Source organism: Emydura macquarii, unplaced genomic scaffold, assembly GCF_026122565.2.
Source record: "Emydura macquarii macquarii isolate MOO-44397 ecotype Brisbane River unplaced genomic scaffold, CSIRO-AGI_Emac_v2 contig_3114, whole genome shotgun sequence".
Lineage (NCBI taxonomy): Eukaryota > Metazoa > Chordata > Testudines > Chelidae > Emydura > Emydura macquarii.
In genome coordinates this window covers 2,328,310-2,344,915 of record NW_027133251.1, presented here as the reverse complement: position 1 = coordinate 2,344,915, position 16,606 = coordinate 2,328,310, and the positions used below count along the sequence as shown (strand labels likewise).

The 16,606-nt window shown below is 41.4% G+C and overlaps 1 protein-coding gene across 1 annotated transcript in view; it reads left to right on the top strand.

The window, feature by feature from the left end:
• Window positions 1–16,606, top strand: part of UBE2R2 (ubiquitin conjugating enzyme E2 R2) — a 90,525-nt gene that overhangs the window by 59,936 nt on the left and 13,983 nt on the right. The window contains exons 2-3 of the mRNA XM_067530839.1: window positions 3,477–3,563; window positions 11,701–11,798. Of these exons, the coding sequence (XP_067386940.1) occupies window positions 3,477–3,563; window positions 11,701–11,798 (185 nt within the window). The remainder of the gene's footprint in view (window positions 1–3,476; window positions 3,564–11,700; window positions 11,799–16,606) is intronic.

The following is a 16,606-nucleotide window of genomic DNA, read 5'->3' as shown; positions in this document are numbered from 1 at the left end:
CATTCCTATGCTCCATCGTCTGCTCTAACCCCTTCTAAACGCAACCAGAGTTTCCACCTGCATCTCCATCCCTCAAATTTTCTCTTCTATCAGCTCTATGAGGCGGCACCTGTACAAACAAAGCTCTTTTGAGGTACCCCCTCCATGATCATGTACATCTCGCAGCTTCCACATCAGTCATCTTCATTGTCTCTTCTACTGCTTGAGTGGCTACCGCCTCTGTATCTGTTATAGCCTTTTCCCCTACTTCCTGTCAGTGAGACACACAAACAAAACAAACCCACCAAAACAACCCCCAACGAGCACCCCAACAATACTAGAACACCACATACTCCCTCCCCAAACTCCCACTCAAACTCCCCTGTTTTTAGCTCTGTTTGCTGGCTCCTGTGCTTCTGCCTGATTGGGTGGCTGCCTTTATAGGGCCCCCTAATTATGGAAGCCCGGCCCCCTACTTATGGTCAGCTGATCTCTGTACACCACCCAGTATCGGCGCCTGCAAACTGAAGTTAAAACAAACAAAGACGCACAACTCCACAGAACTCACCCACTGCCCCTAAGGCCCCCTCAAACTTCAAACTCTGTTTGCTGGCTCCTGTGCCGCTGCCTGAGTGAGTGGCTGTGTGCGGGAGGGTGGGGATGGGGATGGGGAGAACGTTGGATATCTGTAAACTTAATCTCTTTTTTTTCCCCTGATTTGTTCTGGGGCTTTCTGGGCACTCGCTCTAAAAAATAAATGCCACTTGAAGGCTAGGTCTACTTTGACCAAAGGCATGCCACCTCAGGTCTGTGCCACTTTGACGCACTCTAAACACTAGAACCGGTCTTAGCCCGACCGAGGATAATAAGCAATTCAGGGTATGTCACATAAAAAGTATCCAAATATTCATCGCAGGTCTGTGAAGTTGTATAAATTTGTGTGCCACACGTAACCAACTGTCATTCAATAATGGTCTTAATGATCCGTGGTCTTCTGGCATATCTAATCCTGGAAATATTTAAAATGGCAGTTAATGATCGTGCTGGATTCCCAGCTATGGTGATTAGTGAGTCTTCACCAGCCATCTGGCAGCTTGTCTCTGAAACTCCTGGCTTCCTTCAGCCATTCAAATTAAATGTTTTAATAATGCTCAACTGGTGGAAAGCTGCTTTAAACTGTTCACTTCTATCAGGAAAGTAAAATGTTGAATAATACTTGGGAACTTGGCTGTGAAAATGTCATGAATGTCCTGGATACGTATTCAGTTTCACTTTTCAAACTAATGATCTGGAGAAGGAGAGCTGAAAGTGATCATTGTAAAATTCCCCATTTTTTAGATCATTTGGGTTTCCCCTGTGCACTTAATCCTTCCACTACAGCTCGAACAGCTGCTACAGGGAAATCCTGACCTTTGGTGCTAAAAAGCTGTTTGCTGGGAAAGCCAACTTCTGTATCTGGGTTGCTACAATAGAGCACCTCTGTGTGCTCAGTACTTCAGTTTAGCTAAACAAAACAGAGCAGCAAATAATTGCTTGTTTCCAAATTCTGTAGCCTTCTGAAAAGACATGGCTGAGTTTATATTATAACTAATCGATCAATTGCCTGCACATCTGAATGTGGTTATCTAGTGTTGGGGTAGCAGATAACAAGTATACAATGTTGTGTGACACTCTACAGTGCATATGGATTCGTTTTTGTACACTCAGTGCATTAAATTTGTTCAATTCTGTAGTGTGTGTGTGTGTGTGTGTGTGTGTGTGTGTGTGTGTGTGTGTGAATAAACAGTTAAATGGTTATTAAGTAGCCCTCAAGTTTACCCTATAGTTGTGTTAGCAACCCAGAACCGGCTTAATAGTTTATATAAAAGGCAGTGCCTTTGGATCTGTGTAATGTCTGGATGGAATATAACACAACATAACAGTGGGGAAAATGCCCATCAAAATTAAATAGATGCATCTGAATTGCTGTTCAAATTTAAAATCCTCTACATTTAAATACAAATCAGGCTCCATGTTAAGGGCGCAAAATCCTGAAAGTTTAGTTTGAAGTTGTCTTGAACACGTCCAGCAGTGTGTTAGGATGTTTTTAGCAAATGAGATGCAAAGTTTCCCACTCATTACTCTGACCATCTGCAAGCAAGCTTTCTGTTTAACTCAGCTCTGGGATTTTTATTGCCAGATTTAATTTGGACACTTGAGCATTACTTTTCTCTCTTGTTCTAATAGGATTCAAATGGCTTAGAAGGCTGGCTGATCATTGTTGCATTATCTGGTGAAAATCTAGTTAGCATTTTTCTAAAAGTGTATACTCCAGTAAACCACCTCTGCTTAGGATTGGACACTACTGTACTTCCGTGACATGCTGTCCCCCCTGTAATGTGGACTCTATGTGAATGTGCTTCCAAAACAAATTGAAGAATGCTAGGTTTTGCTTTACACTGGAGAAGCCTAAATTGCAAAACAGGCTGGGTTTTGATTTCAACCTACCTAGTCTCCTTAACAATTAAGAGTGGGTTTTAAGGTTCTGGTTTGTACCCATCTCTAGTTTTAACTGTAGTGTAGAATTATCTAGTTGACATCGAAAGGTCTATTTGTTACCTTTGTTTAGTAAAAAGATGTCTAAGGCTGTGGGCACCCTAACCCACCATTAGTACAATAAAATTCTCTTATCAAGTTTTTGGTTTGCGGCAGGATTACACAGGTCTGCAAAACATACATAAGCCTCCTAATATTTGAATGTGTAAAGTGCTCAGATACCATGGCAACTAGTGTAATGTAAATACCCAGCTTGATAGACAGGTTAGTCTGCCTTGAGTAGAATTTCCATTACTTCCACCAACTAAGTCCTTCAAAACTGCCAACAAATATTCCTTGTGCCTAATAAAACGCTTTGGTCTGTTCAGTGCGCAGGTATCGATACAAATGTTCTTCTGTTACCTCTTTGTAGTGATCCTGTTAGCCCCACTAACGTGCCTGGAGCACTAGAAAAATCCTCTTACTGGGGCCAAAAGGTTTACCCTATTTTGAGGTTTAAAAAAAGGAAACTGATAAAATTGGGCACTGAATTCTTAAGTGATTTTTTAACTGAGTCAGTGTCTTTTTTTTTTTTTTTTTTTTTTTTTAAACCAGTTAATTAAGACTTCTCGGGACTTGGAATGACTCAAGCTAGAGCTCAATGCAGTTGAGCTGTTGCTTGCTTGGCTTCCCCTCTTTATTACAAAGATTGCCAGTCCAATCAACTTAGTTCTGATCTTCAAACTCTCCTGTTCAAGTAGCAGGCTGCCCACAAGAGACTCCAGAATGGAGCTATACTGTGTAGATTTGTCAGATGGCTAAATGTCCACACACACACACCCACCCACCCACCAACTTCGTGTCCTTTAAAACAAATCACTTTTGCCTCCAAACCTTCCAGTGTGAAAGACTAATATGGATTAATTTGCTGGGTTCCATGCTTTCTGTTACATGAAAACTGAGATTAACTTTATTTGTTGCAGGCTCACATTAAATTTCCTATCGACTATCCATATTCACCACCTACCTTCAGATTCCTGACCAAAATGTGGCACCCCAACATTTATGAGGTAAGATACTTTTCGTGGTGGTTTTCTCTTTGGGTGTACCAGACATGGTTTTGGTTTTGAGACTTGAGCAAATGTTGAATGCATGTCTGTCTTTAGTCACAACTAAGCCTCAATCTAGCTGTTCTAACTTAGGCTTCATATATAAAAAGCTAAACGTAGATTTCTTTCTGGAAGGTCCTCTACCTCGGAGTGGTGTTCAAGCCTGGCATATAACCCCATTTGTAACTTCCTCAGATTTACTACTGTTGTGAAGCTGCTGTTGCCTGGATTGTTGGCTGTAACCAATTTTTTCCATCTGGATTCATTTGGGATCTTACCCCCCACCATGGCATTATCTAAATAACTAATGACCAACAATTTCTCCAATCAGCTTTATCTTACATGGCTTAGTCAGAAATTTGGTGGACAGTGAACTTTAAATGTAATCAAAAGAGCTTATTTTGAACCTTCCCCCCCTTTGATATTAAAGCAATAAGTAAGCAACTTTTGGGACTTGGGGGGTTGCACATTATGTAAGCAAACTAGTGTTGAGATTCTCAAATGTAAGGAGACAGTTAAATGTAAAGCAAGCTAAATATGAATGCTCTTCCCCCTGTTATGTTCTCCCCTGCTCCCCAAAAAGTCCTTACTCTTTATCACTAACTGTATTGTAGATCATTTCATGATATTATGGTAGTGGTCACTCTGTCTTCTTCAGCAGTTAGTAAAAAAGTCCTCTAGTTTGTGTGTTACACTTCCTGCTGGTCTTTTAAGTACCATGTCAGTCTTAACTGAAGACAATACTCCAAGACAGAGTTAATGAATTTAGTAGTCAGCATCAGGTATCATGACACCTATCCGAAAAGCAGCTCTTGGCAACTTCAGCAGTTTGTCAGTGCAAACAAATGTGAAACCTCGTGTTGATTTCTGGGTTGTTATGGAACCTATTGATCTTCCTTTTTCTGCCTGTACTTTTTCTTAGCACTTTTTAGTCTGTAAAGCCTTTGCCGCCGGCGACCTTGCAGCAGCATTCCACATTTGACAACGTGTGCGTGTTATGGAATTTGCTACACAAAAGTGCCTAATTTCCAAAGTCTTGTTTAGAAGTTGAAATTCCATTTTGAAATAAATTTTAGATTGGCTGTTAGTGGAGGAGTCCAGATAAATCCTGGGGGAACCTTCCACCTTTAACTATTCTTAAGAACAGAAATTTTGTTAATCTTTTCACTAACGGGTCCCCTCTCATGAGAAATAAATACACTCCAAGGATACTACTCCCTTACCCCTCAAATTTTCTACCTTGTAAACCCTCCCTTCTTTCAACAGTAGCCTTAATACAAGGTTTTCCTATGATGAAAGATAGTCATTTATGCTTCTGCTTAATGGGCTCAACAGAAAATGAGGAAGGCATTCCTTCCTAAGGTCTGAGCACACTTCTGGATCTCTTGAGGAATGAGACTCCAGCCCAAGTTTTGGACTTGGATGCCCTCACTCCATCACTGAAGTACCCTGTGCTGCTCCTGAATGCCCAGTCCTGAACAAATGTTCTTAAACTTTGTTTCCTCCATAATCTGTCTTCACTGGAAATTAGTTATTGATCTGATGGCTTAGTCGTAATTGTTTGACCAGTGGCTTTTCCAAATCTGCACTGGCAAATAAGATCATACTCCATATTGATTACTTGATGCTAAGGAAGGGGCTGCTTTCTCATGCAAAGGATTATCCTGGGTTCTGATAGAACATGGTGATCAGCATCCTGTAACCTCACATTGTCATTTGGAAAATCTTCCAACTTTTGCATGCTCCTATTGTTTTAAAAACTTGAAACAGGAGCTTAAACATGTGGCCAGGGTCATGGATTTTTTTCCCCCTCAGGGCTCTGCTTTAACAGCATTGGGTTTCGTGACCCTGAAGCCCAATAAAAACTATTCCATACCAAATAGGAAGTGGGTTTAGCTGTGGATTCAGAATCCTCATGCAGGAAGTGAGGATGTGGGGATGTGCGAGGTCAGTTATCTGAATCACCAGTGTGACCAAGTTTTAACTTGGGATGAAGTAGAAAGACCTTTCCTCCATAGTTTTGAGAGGGGGGAAAAGCTGGCATTCCTACAACTGTGAAGGAAGAAACTAGTCCAAAACTATGTTCATGTGTTTGGAGGTTGCTTTTTGAGCAAAGCTGTGAAAGTAAACACTATATGTGAAACCGAGGAGTGTGAAGCTTCCTGAAAACAAAAGAACTTGAAGTAATATTTCAGTTGGCTGACTGTTGTATCCCACAAGACCAAGCGATTAATAGGAGAAACTGGGATAGCTACACTTTCATGTGATGGTATGCTGCTGCCAAAAGTGGACTGAATCAAGTAGTAACAAGCAGACAAAAGGAACCAAATATTTAATTGGTGCTGATCAGCTCACATGGAAAGGTGTCAGAGTTCTGACTACAGTAGTGAGAGGAGGAGTGAAAGTAAACCTTAGTTAAATGTATCCTGGTAGGAAGAATAGATATTTTCTATCTCGACTTTCTGTTAGGCCATCTAGACCACAATCTTGACAATGCAATGTTTAAGTCCAGTTTCTAATGCCCCAAGCAATGTGGCTTCAATTTGCCATGAGAAATAAATTCTAAGTTTAATACTACTAATTCTCAGGAAGCTTTTTTCTAATATTCAGGCTAATTTTTCCCTTGTATTACATCCAGTTACTCTTAGCTATGCCACGTTACACCATCCTCTGTTCCTTTCCATCCGCTGTTTACAGCTTTCAAATATTTATCATGTTCTCATGTCCCCTTATTTATATTTAAATTTGTTTTAAAATAGCTTCATCCATCCAGGCCCCTATTCACTTTTTTGTTCTTCTCTGAGCTCCCTCTCATCTATCTGAGGTGTGAAGCTGAATGTATGTGATGTTAAATTTCCCACCAGTTTTGAGTGCTGGGGGAAAAAAAAGGCCCCTTTCCCTCTCTGCTGTCCCACAAAATATCTGTTAGTGTGAGCACTAATCATGGGTTAGACCAGCTCATTCCATCACTATAAGGCTTTCCTGAGTTCAGACTCCCTTGAAGTACAGCAGCACTGCACTCTGACCCATGACTTCAAAGCTGAAACTACATAAATACTAGAGAATACTAATCAAACCCTTGTGGACCATAGGATTAATAGAACATCTACAAACTTGGTTTTACTTGAAAAATATTGCTATATGTAGGGAGGGACTGTCCAAGCCAAGTGACACCTTCCATTATACAAAATAAAACCTACAGCTGAGGAACTAACTTCTCATACATGGTATTCCCTCCTGTACCTCAGTGCTTGCTGGCTTTGTCTGGTAACTAAAACCGCCACAAGACACTACTTCCCTGACCAGAAGCAAAAAATATTTAACAAAAGAAGCAAGCTCCAATGGATTAGGTCTAGGTCAACATCTGAGCCTCTAGATCAGTGGTTCCGAAACATTTTCCTTGCATGACCCCATTTTCAGATGCCATTTCCCACTACCCCAGAGAGCATGGAAGTTGCAATTTAAAAATGGTGTTCTCCCTGCAGTGTGACCTCACACGCACTGTACATGCAAGGTCACGCTGCAAGGAGCTTTACAAAACAGCGTCCTCTGGATAATGCATAATCTCACATACAGTGCAGGCCAGGCCAGGCTGCGTGGAGGGTGCCATTTTGAAGAGCAAAATAGCATCTTCTGTGCGACGTGACCTCGTGCAAATGGTGCGTGTGAGGTCATGCTTGTGGAGGAGGCCATTTTGTAAAATGGCGTTCTCTGCATGCTAGGGATTGCCGTGACCCCATCTGCTGATGAAATGACCCCACTTGCGGTCACGATCCACAGTTTGGGAACTGCTGCTCTAAATGCTAATAAGCCCTAAGCCTTTAACTATATCCATCACCTTCTGATATAAGAGTAAGGCCCAGTCAAGCTGTGAATATCCGTGTCAAATGGATAAACATAGTTTTTGCTAAAATGAAGTGAGTCCTGCTTGAGTAACGGTGTATTGTTGTTGGCTCACTCAACACAAAGGTATCTTACTTGCTTACCAATAAAGGTGACTGATCCTAGTATCTGGGTTGCTGCATGGTCTTGGAGGAAATTGGGCTTAGTGCTCATAGAAACCAGCCAAGCTCTTGAGGCAGGGTTTGTTCCTTCTTAGGAGGGAGAGCAGTACTTGCTTACTGTGGGTGATGCTGGAATGCAAATAAAAATCCTTCAAGTATCGATGGGCAACAGTGCTTGAAGTAAGGCCAGGCAGTGAGGCTGAAATGATCAATGACTTGAAGACTGCTGCCTAGGCATCCCAGCAAACATTTCTGAGTGGGAGTTCACAGGCAAGGTCCCTGACCTGAGTGCTTTGCCAACCTGATTAGGTGGGAACTCCGTGAGAATCCAAGTTATTCAGATTCAGTTCCAGGAAGGCATTTATATCTGTTCAGGGTGGATTGGTTTCTAAAGCTACGTGATTAAAATCAGTGGTTTTCAACCAGGGTACATGTATACGGGGAGTATATCAAGTCATCCGAATCAGTGTTTCTCAACGTGAGGGGAGTCGCAGGATGGTTTTCAGGGGAGGGGGGCTTGCAAGTGCAAGCATTAGGGGGTGGCAAGCAGCACAATTGCTTGAGGCCCCACGTCGCAGGGGGCTCCATGAAGTTATAGGGCGGGCTCCGGCTTTGAGGGTACAGTAGTCTGGAAAGGTTGAGAACCACTGACTTCAATCATGACTGAAATCAGCAAGCAGGAAATCTTTTATTTAAATCATCTCTTAATCTTGAGTTGGATTTCTATTTTTCCTAAAGAGAGGTTGATTCTCATTCATTGGTAACCATTAAAACATGTTGATTTGCAATTAACGATGGCCTTTACGCTAAATTTTGTGCTTCTTTTGGCTAACTGGGGGAAACGCAATATTGATATATTTATTTAAGCAATTATATAGCTTAGCTTATTCAGATTCTTACTTTTTATAATAGAAAATGTTGAATAATGCATTTATTTCACTAAATTTTTTTTACTTGTGATTTGTGTCAAGCTCTATTTGGATGGAAACTAAACTGCACAAAACCAGCATTTTAAAATTATTTGTTTTAGTTAAAAGTATCTTAAATGCTGGATACAAAAACCTTTTCAGAAAGTTTATCAAAACATGCTTTGCATCTGAAAACTGATTTTATTAAGCAAGGGAAGTACTGCTCGTAGTTAATGAATTGAGCTGATTATTTCTGGTTACCATGTCCTTCAAGGTCTTAGAATTAGTAGATCTCATACCTAGTTTATAGGCATAGATTGGAAGAGGAAAACAAGCTTTCCTGTTTTTTTCAACTCCCAGTTGAATGAGCTAATCATTGAACTAAACTAATTGAATAAACTGAAATGAAGCAAGTATTCTTTCAGCACCTGCAGAAAAGGCTACTATTATCAAATGCTGGTTTACAGATTCTGGTTTCAGGCACTTAGCCAGTGACTTCCTCCAGTTCAGTGGTTTCACTTTCTTTAAAACTTGGCAACAGACCATGTACTGTTTAGTCACTTACATTAGGAAACTGGCCGGGGAACATCTTGGGGCTTCAGTCCACAGACCCTATAACTGTAACAATTGCCTTGGTATGTTCTGTGGCTGAAGACTGCACACCAATGTGATCTTATAGTAGTCACGCTAAACTCCTCGATATTCAACTCAATGTTGTCATGCGCGTAGTGTCAGGGATGCTCAAATTGCCCCCAGTCGACTGGCTTCTGGTCCTATCGCACACCCAGCCTCCACAGATTAGAAGAGCTGCCCAGACATCTCGCTTTCTTTACCATGTCAATGCGAATATGAGGATCCCATTGCATGATGACCTGTAGAACCTGCCAAAAACAAGATTAAAATCCCACAACCCTCTGTGGAACCACATCAAAACCTTTGCACTCAATTTCGAAGCTGAGGCTCCGTGTAAAGCCACATGGAGCATTTCGCCTGCTCAAAACAAACACCTCATCGTTGACCCTGCTGAGGAACTACCAGTTTTTGATTTATGTCGGAAAGACTGGTACAGATTGAATCACATCAGGACATCTCATGGGAGATGTGGACAAACCCTTTTTAAATGGAAAATGAGGCAAACACCTTTATGTGACTGTAAGTACCAGTCACAAGTAACGGAGCACATCATATCTGAGTGCCTCCCCCCTTTGTTCTTTTGCCAGGAGCCTGAAGGACGTGCAGCAGCTCACTGCTGCGACAATGTGCTGGCTATCCAATCTAGATATAAATTTGTAATAATTTACCTGCCCAAGCCATATGGAAGATTTACATTTAAAAATATTAATAGATTATTTAGTAAATCTAGGCCTTAATTTAGGTTGTCATAATTTCAAATTAAAAATAAATGTATTTAAAATTAATCTGCCTAAATCCACTTGTAACTTGATTAATGCTAAAGAAGGGACGTGTTGTGCTAACAGGGAATGTTACTGAAAGTGGCAAAAAAAACCATAACTGGGCTTTTCCTTGAGTTTTGGTTTTGATCCTCAGGTTAAGTAACAAACTTCCTTCCACTTTTTTGGGAATGCAAAAAAAATTGAAGTTCCATCTAATCCTATATAACAGGCTTTGCCTACACTGAGTAATGTCACCACAGTGTTTCACGTTCATCTTTGTGGTATGCCATGGGACTGTACTGGTCCATAATGAATCGGTGTTCAGTCTGTCCCATAGAAGAGATCACAAACCACAGGGCAATATAAAGCTTTAAATCCATACCCAGTTCCTTTCTGTATCATTTGGAGTTAGGCCATAGATTAAAAGGACTATGTAAGGGTGCGACTGCTGCTGCTATAGTAGCTCTTTCTTTCTCTGTGATGCTGGGAGAGTGAGTCTGTGTAACCTTCAGAGAGCATCTCTTCCATTTCTCTCCTCGCCCCGATGTTCTTGCCTGCTGCTGGAGCCATTTAAGACTGCATCATGCTATCTGGCCCCAGATATTTACTCTGCTTCCAGTGAGGAGCTCTGCTGTGGTTCCCTGGGTTAGGACAGAATGCCAAACTCAGCTAAGCACCTTGGCACAGGAGTCTTGTTCAGTTGCTCACAGCAAGAAGTGAGCCAGCCTGGATGAGGGAGGAAATATGAATGGTCTTGTGTTTACAGACTTATTTTGCAGGTGTGGGACTCAGAAGGAATGTGAATGCATGCAGAGGAGGGTCAGTATGTGCTCAAGCTTCTAGTTGTGATGTTCTGAGATCTTAACCTGTATTTGCAAAAGTTTCATATTGTAACCCATGTGGAGTTTTCTCTGACACAGAGTATATGCCATTTGATACTTTCTAAAATCTCTGTAGTCCTCTGAAGTTTTATTCTCTCAAAAGGAAGCAAAGTATAATGTAAGTTTATGGGCAGGCCATTGTTCTCGTAGGGATTCACAGTGATTTAGTTGGATATTTCAGTAACCATTTGGAACAACATAAAATTTCTTTTCAAGCCCTGTGACTGCAGTTTACCGCTTTTATAGTAGTCAACTTTATGAACTGTATTTTTTGGGGACTTGTGTGACTTTTGGTATTTATTACCTTTTGTCTTTTAAATAAAGACTGCCGCAATTCAAAATGGTTAAACATCTTGAATAGAAATTGTAGCATTGTGTAGTAGGGTGGATTGACTTAAATCAGTTCCCTTAAAATCAGTGGTTTTAATCCATGATTTTAAATCAGTAAACAGGAAACCTTGGTTTAAATAATTCATTTTAATTTTGTTTTGCATTTGTGTTTTTTTAGTTTATTTTCCTAAAAGTTTGAATCTCATTGGCTGGCAGCCATTACAATATGTTTATTTTGCAACTAAATGTAACCTTTACACTAAATTAGATTCTGCTTTTGCTTTTTTAAAAAAAGTATATTTTTATCCATCCTGTTTGCAGTTTGTGTAGACTAATGCACAACTTTTACACTATTGTCCTTATGTACAAAGACCTCCACTTGAAATATGTAAAATGGCTAGAGGAATTTGGTGGTATTCCTGATCCTGTACAGCTGCACAGATGTGCCCTACTTTACAGTTTAATAAATACTTTGATCTTTTCTTGTCTCTCTGGGTGAAATTGCCCAGGAACTATCCCAAGTCCTCGGGTGGGTGTTCCATTGTTCATGTTGACTGAATCTTTCACCCTCTCTCTTGCAGAACGGAGATGTATGTATTTCAATTCTTCACCCACCTGTAGATGACCCACAAAGTGGAGAACTGCCATCCGAAAGGTGGAACCCCACCCAGAATGTCAGGTAAGAAAATACGAGACCACTGACTCCACCAGTGTAGACCTTCTGAAAGTTCTCTTGCAGTCCATATGTCCATCAATACCATAGCCTGTCTTCCAGCCTCAGATGGAAATGGGAAAATTGGCTTGGCAACCATCCCTAAAAATAGCTAGTCTGAATCTGGCAGAAATAAGCATCTTAAATTGGAAAAATAATCTTCCAGTTACTGGATTGCAGTGTGTTCAGATACTGTACTGCCTTGTTGAGATTTCCGCTGTATGGTGATGTATTATTGTTAAATTTGCTCAGCTAATAAACTTGCTGTCTCAAATTTAGACTAGCCTTTCTAAATAACAAGGATAGGGTGAATTTAAACTACCATTCTACTTTAGAGTAAATATCCCACTGAGATACCAGAAATAGAAAAGACCCATCTTTTCAGGATTTGCCTGCAGACTCAGTGACATTCAAGATTTATCCTGAAGGATCATACAACCAAAAGGGGTAGAAAGATCCTCTTTAAAAGGTATTTCTGTGGCCTTCAGTGTAGCCCTAGTGACAGACTAAATCAAGCAGGATCCAGCTTGTGGGCAAGGATCCTGACACCAATGACTTATGCTCCCTTCTTGTACCTTGGATCTTTTCCTACTTTCTTCCTTGCTCTCCAGTATTTGGCAATCTTGTCCTTTGGAGTGTTGACCTAAGCAGCTGGCTGGCCAGGTATTTTCCCATGCTGCCCAATGCTGAATGAGTCAGCTTGGAGTGCTTTGAGCACTCCTAACAGACACATTCTTTTCTTTGGGCAGGCCTACATTTAAAATGCTGCATTGTCACTGTAGTGCTTTAATGAAGATGCTCTATGCCTAGAGTTCTCCCATCGGCATGGTCATCCACCTCTGAGAGGCTGCAGCTGTGTCAGCAGGAGAAGCTCTCATACCAACATAACGCTTTCTACACTGGCGCTTTCGTTAGTATAACTACATTTCTCAGGGATGTGGATTTTTCACCTCTCAGCAACATAGCTATACTGAAGTAATTGTGTAGTGTAGACCTGCCCTTTGAAAATCCTAACTTTTGTATGTCCTCTCTAGTTCTTGGTGCCCTATGCGACAATATGCCTCTTATGACATTTGCTTTATCATATGTACAATAGAGAACCATGCAGCAGTAATAGCTATCTAGCTACACAGCGGAAAGAATTCTTGCAGGGATGTTAAGAACTCCGAGCAAAGCTTTATGCTGTGTTCAGGTTTACCTCTGATTCACAACCAAAAGATAAATTAAAAATAACTCTCTAATCTGCATTGTATTTTTAGAAAAGTGTCAACAAGTGGAAGTATCCAATGTTTACAGTGTTATTTATTACTAACCAGTGATTCTCCAATTTCAGATCTTACTCTATCCCTTGATTTATTTTTTCTATTTTTACTGGTAGAGTGGATTGAGGTCCCAGCCTATTGGAGGGAGAGAAGTCTAATATTTGGAAAGAGTCAAACAATAGCACTGAACAGCAGGGTTTCTGCCTCGGTAGTTTAAATAGCCAAGTAATGGCATTTTTGCTATTATGATCCTTAGGGTAGTGAGCTTTGTCCCTGCATTCCTCAGCCAATTTCTCCGCATAATACTAGCTTTCAGAAGGGTTGTCTCATAGTCCATGACTTTAACAAGACCAAATTAGTCAGAGATTAATGTATCATTAGGAAGAACTGTTGTCTCACCAGGTACTTTGGCAAAGAGGGGGTGAGGAAGATTCCTGACCCTCTGCAAGGTGTTGGACTAGCATGATCTAGCTGAAAACTAGGCATTTTAATGAGCCAGTGTATTACAATCCCCACTAGTCCTACAAACTGATGGGGTCTACATTAGCTGTTCTCACTCAAGAATGAGATCTTGGTGTCATCACAGATAGTTCTCTGAAAACATCTGCTCCATGTGCAGCAGCAGTCAAAGCTAATAATGTTGGGATCTATAAGGAAAGGGATAGGTAAGACAGAAAATATCATGTCACTATACAATCCACAGTAGGCTCACACCTTGAATACTGCATGCAGTTCTGGTCATTCCATCTCTAATATATCTGTTAGAATTGGAAAAAGTATAGAAAGGGCAACAGAAATTATTATGGATATTGAACAGCTTCTGTATGAGGAGAGATTAAAGACTGGGGACTTAAAATCATAGAAGAGCAGGCATGGAAGGGACCTCAGAAGGTCATCTAGTATAATTCCATGCTCAAACCAGGACCAACCCCAAATAAATCATCCCAGCCAGGGCTTTCTCAAGCCAGGTCTTAAAAACCTCTAAGGATGGAGATTCCACCACCTCCCTAGGTAACCCATTCCAGTGCTTCACCATCCTCCTACTGAAAAAGCTTTTCTTCCCCTAATATCTAACCTATACCTGCCCCACTGCAATTTGAGACTATTGCTCATTGTTCTGTCATCTCCCACAACTAAGAACAGCCTAGCCCCATCCTCTTTGGAACCCTCCTTCAGGTAGTTGAAGGCTGCTATCAAGTCCCCCCCCTCACTCTTTTCTTCTGCAGACTCAATAAGCCCAGTTCCCTCAGCCTCTCCTCATAAGTCATGCACTCCAGCCCCCTAAACTTTTTCATTGCCCTCTGCTGGACTCTCTCCAATTTGTCCACATACTTCCTGTAGTGGGGGGCCCAGAACTGGATACAGTACTCTAAATGCAACCTCACCAGTGCCGAATAGAGGGGAATAATCACTTCCCTCCATCTGCTGGCAATGCTCCTACTAATGCAGCCCAATATACCATTAGCCGCCTTGGCAACAAGGAAATGCTGTTGAGTCATATCCAGCTTCTTGTCCACTGTAACCCCCAGGTCCTTGTCTGCAGACTTACTTCCTAGCCAATCAGTCCCCAGTCTGTAGCAGTGCATGGGATTCTTCTGTCCTAAGTCCAGGACTCTGCACTTGTCCTTGCTGAACCTCATCAGATTTCTTTAGGTCCAATCCTCCCATTTGTCTAGGTCACGCTGTATCCTTTCCCTACCCTTCAGCATATCTACCACTTCCCCCAGCTTAGTGTAATCTGCAAACTTGCTGAGGATGCAATCCATCTCCTCCTCCAGATCATTAATGAAGATGTTGAACAAAACTGGCCCCAGGACCAACCCCTGGCACACTCTGCTTGATACTAGCTGCCAACTAGACATCGAGCCGTTGATCACTACCCGTTGAGCCTGATGATCTATCCAGCTTTCTATCCACTTTATAGTCTATTCATCCAACTTGTACTTCTGTAACTTGCTGGCAAGAATTCTGTTGGAGACTGTATCAAAAGCTTTGCTAAAGTCAAGGTATATCACATCCACTGCTTTCCCCACATCCACAGAGCCAGTCACCTCTTCATAGAAGGCAATCAGGTTGATCAGGCATGACTTGCCCTTGGTGAATCCATGCTGATGGTTCCCAATCATCTTCCTTTCCTCCAAGTGCTTCAAAATGGATACTTTGAGGACCTGCTCCATGATTTTTTCAGAGACCAAGGTGACGGTGACTGGTCTGTAGATTGTCAATCCTTCCCTTTTTTTTTTAAAGATGGGCACTATATTTGCCCTGTCTTTTCCCAGTTCAGCAGGGACACTAGCTTTAGGCCTAACTCTTCTTCTCACTATGCCCAAATGCCATAAAAATCAAGGCAGTCTGTCTGGAGGAGGGCGCACACAGTTAGAAGTCAAAAGATCCTGAGTTCTAATCTCTGCTTTGCTGCTGGTTCCTGTGTAATCTTGTGCAAATCACATCACTTTGCTGTTTGCCCTATCTGTAAAATGGGGATATTATCAATATTCTAGGGATGCTGTGAGTATGGGTTAACATCTGTACAATGATTTGAACAAACAGCTTCTGACTAAAGCAGTTCTTTGGACAATGAGATTGAAGACAGAACTTTCTCCAGGGGTGGTCAGATACTGTGGAATGAACCCTCCCAGTAACTGACCACCTTCCTTGCAAGTGGAAGGCTCTTTTTTTTTTTTTTTTTTTACATTGCCTTCTGAGAAGGTTGAGTGCCTTGATTACAATCTAGAAGTACTTACAGGGGGAACAAATGTTCAATAATGGGCTCTTCAATCTAGCTGAGAAAGATCTAACATGATCCGATGGCTGGAAATTTAAAACTAGACCAATTCAGACTGAAAATAGGCATACCAGTGAGAATAACTAACCATCGGAACAATTTACCAGGGCTTAGGGTGGATTCTCCATCATTGGCCATTTTTAAAATCAAGATGGCATGTGTTTGTAAAAGCTCTGCTCGAGGAATTATTTTGGGGAAGTTCTGTGGCCTGTGTTGTGCAGAGGGTTAGACCAGATGATCACAATAGTTCCTTCTGGCCTTGAATTGATTAATCTAAATGGCAGTAACGTCTCCATGTGATCTCCTGGAGATTTCTCACTAGAAAACAGACGCTTATTGGACAACCTACAGGTAACCAGTTTGCTACCATCCTTCCTGTCTGTCGCAATAGGAAATTCTTGAGTGTTCCATATATCTCCAAGATCCAGTGTGTTGATGCACAATTACTATGCCATCTGCCTAAATACACATATACAGGGTTTATTTTAAAGTAAGAGGTGAAAAGGAGTGACTTCCATCTACCCATCTTTTTCTTATGTAATGCTGACACATATCTGGGTCATCAACAGTGGGGATTGAATTTGATCTCTGGATCTCTACTGCCTGAGCTAAAAGATCCATAGCCAAGACTGGAACTGGCTCATTACCCTCTGTGCCCTAGCTATCAATAGAGGGAAACGGTGTCAAACTTTGTAGGTATGGCTTACCTCTATGTATCTGGCTGATCT